The sequence below is a fragment of the Zeus faber genome (genome assembly GCF_960531495.2).
Source record: "Zeus faber genome assembly, chromosome: 16".
Classification (NCBI taxonomy): Eukaryota; Metazoa; Chordata; class Actinopteri; order Zeiformes; family Zeidae; genus Zeus; species Zeus faber.
The window spans coordinates 8489280-8497073 of NC_137202.1; the positions used below are offsets into that span (position 1 = coordinate 8489280).

A 7794-nucleotide genomic window follows, 5' to 3' on the forward strand; every position below is an offset into this window, starting at 1 on the left:
GGACTCGCAGTGTAATCCACCCAGCACAGACGATGTTAGGGATTGACAGCTGTGTGACATAAGCCGTGTATCCGCCGCGGGAACTTTCCCCAGGAACCAGGAACCTTTGTGTTTCCACCGCAGGAACCAGGGTCTAAATTTAGTTCCGGGGACAAAAGGCGTTTTTGCACTGTAGGAACCTTTTCAACTTTCTAAGAACATTGCGGAGACACAGTCCCTGTTTTGTTTGTCCGCACTACAGGAAGTAGGAACGGCCGTAGATCCTAGAACGGCGTTTTGAGGAATCTTCAGCGTTCCGGTGCAGTATTAAGTTCTCGGCGGACCTAACCAGCTCCTAGTTCCCCTCAGTCCCCAGAACCGTTTGGCGTGAAAAGGCCTTAAGTCCCAGGAACCAAACCGTCCCTGCTCGGGGGGGTGGTACTATTCTTTCTTGTTTCATTTTCTTGAAACTTTAGTGGTGGGGCTTGCAGCGGTGAACTGTTCTGATTGGCTGCCCATTTCACTGCATATATGTAGGAAAGTATGCATATGTATGTGACGAATAAACCTCTTGAATCTCTCGCAGTATTTTATTTTAGACGCCATTTTTTACAATATGTAGCTGCAAACCAACTGTACGTACACTTTGTTTTTTGTTCTAAAAATGTTCCATGAGAACAAAAGAACAAAAATGAATTGCCATCTATTTTTGGATAATAAACAGAAAAAGACTGAGTGAGTGTGTGTGTGTATATATACACATACATACATACATACATACATACATACATACATACATATAAAACAAAAACCCATTAACTGACATATGGTGTGTATAGTGTAGCGAGTACGATTTTTCCCCTCTACACAGTAGACCCAGGTTTGATTCCCCTTGTGTGAACTTCTGTTTATCAATTTGTTTCAAACTTGATAATAAAATGTTGTTTGTGAGAGTGAATATTTTTAGGAAATACAAGGACAGAAGAATAAAATGGATAAAGCAACACAACCGAAGTGATTTTCCACCATCACTTTGGCTGTCTTTCTTCATCCATTTGGATTCTTCTTGTTGGTGTATGCTCTTCTGCATTACCGCCAGCTACTGGACTGGACCGGAGCAGTTTGTTTTATAGCGGCGTGCAAAAACAGCGTGTAAAAACAGCTGTCCCCTTTTCAGACGTTAGCGGACTCATTTGCATAATCTTTATGCGTCTTTAGATGGCAGAGGAAACGCAGGGCTAATGGGCCCTACGGACACAGTGTTTGGATCCTTACTCTTATCTTGTTTTGAAGATGTCTTTTTGGTCTTTTTGAGTGTACATCTACCTGCCACCCATGCCATGTGACGGCCCCTAATTAACTCCACTAACGACCTATTATTTTGCAAGTTCGAGATTATCCTGCTCTTCTGGGCTACAAGCGTTCTTCAACATCGCAGTGGTTTAGGATGAAGCTTTAATGGACGTCAGATAGAAGCTTTGAGGTTAGCACTGGAGCTAAGTTAGGATTTAAATGTATATTTAATACAACACAGACAATTAATTCTATTATATAATTATAGAACCCAGAATCGCGCATGTGGCTCTGCCCATTGTGTAATTTTCGTTTTTTTCAAGCTTATTGTGCGTGTAATCACCGGGTGTCATGACATTTCACTGCATATATGTATGACCGTATGTACAAGTATGTGATAAATAACCTCTTAAATCTTGAATGAAGGAACTGAAAATAATCTCCTGGAACTAACAGTTGCAGATACTTTAGGTGGAAACACGACTACAGTTGCAGTTGTGACTGTGAAATGTTCAGTCATATGGTTACCCAACAAAGCACTTTGGCGTTTAATCGTTCTCAAGTATCTAAATTCTAGTGCTTCCTACCTACGTTTCGCAGTGGGAAAGCAGCGAAGTGATTTCGGGATCTACATGGCCCACAGCTTTGGCAGCCTCCAGGATGGCTCTCCGGTACATGCCCTTCTTTTTGCGGTTGAAACGGGACCGGAACAGCTCCCTGAAGGGCGACAGCTTGGCGACGGAAAGTTGCGAGGTGGTGGGCGAACCGAACCACGCCACCTTGGCCTCGGGCCACTGGGCCTCGCAGCTGGCCGTCTCCCGCTTGCGGCTGCCGTTGATGCTGAGGACTCGTGCCGGCCACCAGGGGAACCCGTGGATCTTACCCCACACAATGTCACCCACCGCCACGGCGTGGCCCTCCTCAGTCACGCACTTGGTCATGCTGCGGGTGTGCAGCCGCACTGTGATGGGCGGCACCGTCTTTGAGCCGTCTCGGGACGGCACAGAGGACGAGGTCACCGAGAGGTCCTCACCGGGCGCCAGGTCGCACAGCTCTGGCGAGGTGCCGTCTGAGCTGAATGATTTGGACTCGTCAAGGCTGTCACTGCTGCAAACGGATAAACTGGAGGAGTCCGCCTTGCGCTTGCGGAAGTTGATGAGGAGGGTGAGGTCGCTGTGGCCCCGGTCAGCTTCCTCTCCTGAACTCCCCGACCACAGTTCCAACGAGGCCTTTTCCTCCCGGGAGTCTTCGGAGTCGGGGAGGCAGGGGCCCGGTGCCCTGGGGCTGGGCTTCCTGCTGTCTCCTATGAGCTCGGCCTCGTACTCCACCATGCTCTCCTCCCCTTCCCTCTGTGGAGGCCTCAAACGGATCTTCGGGGAAGGCAAGTCCTGGCCCACAGTGGTGAAGGGCCTGGTCAGTTTGAGTTTAGGAATGGACACAGTGAGGCCGGACCTGGTGGCGTCCAGGATGTGACGCTGCTCTCTGGTGGGGTCCAAGGGTGGCTTGCTGTTCTCCCCAAGACCGTTTTGCACCAGCTGCTTGGGGCAGAACGGCTTAACGGAGCCGTGGACCCGCGAAGGGATCTTCATGACTTCCCCCTTGCCCTGCGGAGTGCTGTAGGAGATCTTTATGACAGGGCTGTGGGGGATGATGTCACCTCCCGGGAACTTCTCTCCCTCTGGTTCCCCCCTCTTGTCCTTCCTGAGGCGCTTGTTGTCAAAGCCCGGACCGTTTTCCCGCCTCCTGGCGTCCTTGGAGGCGGTGTCCTCCTTCCTCGCCACCTTGCAAGGAACGTCCTTGCCGCCGCCGTCGTCGTCGCTCTGAAGCGCATTCTCTTTCCTGGAGGCCTTGGTGCTGCTGCCCGTGCTGTCTTTGCTATCCTCATCACTGTTGAGTGTGTTTTTACACTTTTCGCATAGCACCTGCCGCGGCCGCAGACGGATGGTGCTCATGGTCATGCGTCCGGGCTCTCGAGTTCGCCTCTTCTTCCTCTTGATTGGTCGTGGTGGGGGCTGAGGCACCCATTGGCTGTAGCTGTGGCGCACCCAAAGGGGCTGAGGGAAGGGGGCTCCTTCAAAATAAGGAGGGTAAGGAGTCTGTCCAGCGGGCACTGGGGTGGGCACAGGGCAAGGAAGAGGGGCACCGGGTGCGTCGTCTTCCGGAAGAGTGTTTTCATCCTTTGGTCTGGGCGAAGCCTGGCAGTGTGCTTTGGAAATAGGATCCTCACTCAGGACTTCAGGGATTTCACAATCCAACTTGGACATAGAGCATTGCCCTGCTTTTGTTGTAAAATCTGGTAGACAGAACAGCCCAGTCCTATGATGAAAGAAGAGAGGAAAAAAAAAACGTGAAAGTTAATAAGCCAGTTCCTTTGTTAGATTGGCAGAATGTAGTGGTGCAACGGATCACAAAACTCAAGGTTCGGATCGTATGGATTGGATAATTCATTGGATCATCAAAAAAATAAAAATAAATAAATAAATAATAATAATAATAAAATTAAAAAAAAGGGGAGAAATATAACTTTGCTTTCTGTTTATTCTGTGAAAACACTGAAAGTAAGGTACTTTCGCCCATGGCCATAAATGAAAACAACTTTCAAGATGTCCAATGTACAAATAAAATCTTAAATATATAAAATATTCAATACTCAATTGTTAAATTAAAGTGCAATATGAGACATGAATGATATCTTCTTCCTTTAAACATGGTAGTGAATGAAGAAATACGATGAGATCCAGCCCCAGATTCGGCGATCCGTATGGATCACAGATCATCTACGTTCCGTTTCACCACGGGTAGAATGAAACGCAGGCAAGCATTGCTAACATTTGCCCAGAGACATTTTTCAAATTCTTTGGTTAAGCAATTTCCTCCACAAGAGCGTTACTGTAATGCATGTCTTGTGTTTGACCCTGGCAAGATGAGTGAAGGCCAAATCGCCGACTGAAATCTTCCAACTGTTCCAATTAGGCCTCCAAAAAAAACAAAACAAAAAAAAACACGAAAAAAAACCACCCAAGACAAAAAAAACGAGAGCGATCCAAGAAGCCAAAGCGGGTTAAAACCTGCATTGTGAAAATTTAAATGAAATGCAATCATTCCTGCAAGACTCCCAACTGAAAGGCCTGTTTAAACATTTTCCTTTGTTGGGACCGGGCACTGCTCTGTCACCTGTATGCTGAATGTTCCTTGAGTGTGGGGGTTGGGGGAAAGTCAGCAGCAGCAGGCAGGGCCTCGACTGCCCCGCTTGCCTCCTCTACTTAAAACAATAACAGCAAATTAAGCCCGAGAGTCGACCCCATCGCATAGTAAATTCACATGTTCTTTCTCCACGGCCTGTAGACGTGCCCTGGGAAGGCCCAGCCTCTGAGGAGCCTTTATTTTTATTTATTTTTTTTAGGGGTGGGGTGGGGGGGGGGTGCTGGCACAGAAGCAGCGACATGACTGTGTCACTTTAGTCGAGACGGCAGACAAAGAGGCTACAGGACGCCCCCAACCTCACCGACACCTGACTGAACAAAACAATCCCATGAATCACTTGGGATCCGGCGACGGAAGCGAAGTGCGCCAAGAGATTTCGGCCTGTTTTCGACATCCTCGCCCTCCCCGGACTTATGGGTACAAAGATTATTTAATTAGGGTACATTTGGGGAGCCACTTACCTCCCCCAGGAGGAATAACTGACAGGCACCGCTCGGCGAGTCTCAAAGCGAGGCCTCGTTTTTCGCACCCGGCGACAATAATTGTGCTTGCTTAAGCAGCGGAATACGAAGCTTTCCAGAGGTTGACACAGCAGGCGCCCAGGACAGGGACGGACAGTCCTCACTAAAGCGAGTCCAAGGACACAGCGCTTGGCCAACCGTGACTCAATACACCGCGCTGCCATTTTGCACTCTGTGTACAGTACAACCTGATTCGGAGATCTGACTAATGATAGACCGAGCGATGACGTGTAAACCCGTGAAAAACAATGAAAGGAAATGCGTTTTGGAGAAGTAGAAATGTTATCAGTGACAGGGCGAGGCCTCTCGTCAAGTTATTCCAAAACAAGGGTTTTGTCGATCCGTTCCTTTTATTTAATTCGGGGAGGGTTTTTCGCTGCTGGTCAAACTTGACTCGAGCCCGAAAAACAACAACAACAAAAAACAAAAAAAAAAAAACGTCCGCGCACACTGATGAGGAAAAGCTGGTGAGGTTCTGATTCGGAGTCTCTATAAATAGGCTGAAGCCAGTGGCTTTTATGGTGCACTGTACGAAGAGCAACACAAGGCCCATCCATGTGACTGTACACGAATGGAATACGATGAGAACCCAGTGCGTGTCACAGTTTAACTTTGTCTTCCACACTTCTTCAACGTCCCAGCGCTCACAACCAAAACATCTGCCTTTGTCAGACAGAAAACCTAAAGAAAAGGGGCAATCGATAGGGATCAATCAATAGGGAGCAATCATTTGGGATCAAGACTAAATCAGGAGAGAGGCACAAGGGGGTGTATTTGCAACAGAACATGAATGTCTTTACATGTTTGGATTAATTTGCCCTTTCCCCATTGTTACCCAGGCTCCTTCAGAGTAAACTCAACATAATGTGATTTGAGACATCACCCAGGAACTCGTCCAACACCTGGACGATTGAAAAGAATTAAAACACATCATTCAAGTGAGGAAACGTTCAATGGGCCCATTGTCTGTTCTGCAATGGACACGTTGTGGATGATCTGGAGTTTGATTAGCTAACAATGAGCTGGAGATGAACCTGGTGACACCAACTACAGAACATAACAGAATCAACATTTTCATTTGGACTGGATGAACACTGTGATCCATGAGACTTCGTACTAATACAAAGTGCATTTTTGATATAAAATCACGTTGGAGTTGTTTGCCATTCGCCACTATGGAAGTTGCACCACCTCCAGGTATTTTGCATCAAGGCCCAGTGAGCTAACTGGCTACCCAGCTAGCCTCGACTTGTTAGCACCGGGGGTAGATTAGCCACACATGCTACAAGCTAAGGGCTAACCAAATATTTTAACGTCCAAAATGTCGAAAATAGAAATAAAACACCACTCACTTCTTGTCGCAGTCCAGTAATATCCCCGTGTAGCTTCTGTCTCTGTAGGTCAGCGTCACCACCAGCGTGTCGTTCACAATTTGATCGATAGTGACAGGCACCCGAGAGCCGGCCCGCAGCTCCTGGGCCGCGGCAGCCTCCATATTTTCCCGGGTGACTTGTCCGGCTAGGCGGTGCTCGGTCCCGGCCAAGGGAGCCACGGTCGCGTCGGCCCTGATATCCCGCTCCCCCGCGCTCTCTCTCTCTCTCTCCCTCTCTCCGAGCACAGGAGGCTACACCGGGGCACGGAGTGACGCCATCAGCTCCTCAGAGGCCATTACTACGCCGCCGCCGCTGTGAGTGACATCACACAGCGGCCGAGTGTTCCAGGACAGGGCCTTCCCTCCCGGTTCAGCCACTAATAACTGCACGGTGTTCCATGGCTGCTGCCTTTAGTTACGTTTGAATACAAGCATTGAGTTTAGTTGTGTATGAATATAAGCATTGTGTTTATTTAAGCATTGAGTTTAGTTATGTATTAATATAAGGCTTCAGTTTAGTTATATATTAATATAAGGCTTGAGTTTAGTTATATATTAATATAAGGCTTGAGTTTAGTTATGTATTAATATAAGGCTTGAGTTTAGTTATGTATTAATATAAGACTTCAGTTTAGTTATGTATTAATATAAGGCTTCAGTTTAGTTATGTATTAATATAAGGCTTCAGTTTAGTTATGTATTAATATAAGGCTTCAGTTTAGTTATGTATTAATATAAGGCTTCAGTTTAGTTATGCATTAATATAAGACTTCAGTTTAGTTATGTATTAATATAAGGCTTCAGTTTAGTTATGTATTAATATAAGGCTTCAGTTTAGTTATGTATTAATATAAGGCTTCAGTTTAGTTATGTATTAATATAAGGCTTCAGTTTAGTTATGTATTAATATAAGGCTTCAGTTAAGTTATGTATTAATATAAGGATTGAGTTTAGTTATGTATTAATATAAGGATTGAGTTTAGTTATGTATTAATATAAGGCTTGAGTTTAGTTATGTATTAATATAAGGCTTCAGTTTAGTTATGTATTAATATAAGGCTTCAGTTTAGTTATGTATTAATATAAGACTTCAGTTTAGTTATGTATTAATATAAGGCTTCAGTTTAGTTATGTATTAATATAAGGCTTCAGTTTAGTTATGTATTAATATAAGGATTGAGTTTAGTTATGTATTAATATAAGGCTTGAGTTTAGTTATGTATTAATATAAGGCTTCAGTTTAGTTATGTATTAATATAAGACTCAGTTTAGTTATGTATTAATATAAGACTCAGTTTAGTTATGTATTAATATAAGGATTGAGTTTAGTTATGTATTAATATAAGGCTTGAGTTTAGTTATGTATTAATATAAGGCTTCAGTTTAGTTATGTATTAATATAAGGGTTGAGTTTAGTTATGTATT

At 45.3% G+C, this 7794-nt stretch overlaps 1 protein-coding gene across 1 annotated transcript; it reads right to left on the reverse strand.

Annotated features, from left to right (window-relative positions):
- Window positions 1-1859: 1859 nt before the first annotated feature.
- Window positions 1860-6555, reverse strand: pwwp2b (PWWP domain containing 2B; the record flags this gene model as incomplete). Its single annotated transcript, XM_080016855.1, has 2 exons — window positions 6350-6555; window positions 1860-3588 (listed from the first exon to the last, which is right to left on the reverse strand). The coding sequence occupies exons 1-2, from the start codon at window positions 6490-6492 to the stop codon at window positions 1860-1862; spliced, it is 1872 nt and encodes a 623-aa protein (XP_079872981.1). The 5' UTR covers window positions 6493-6555.
- Between the last annotated feature and the right edge of the window lie 1239 nt (window positions 6556-7794).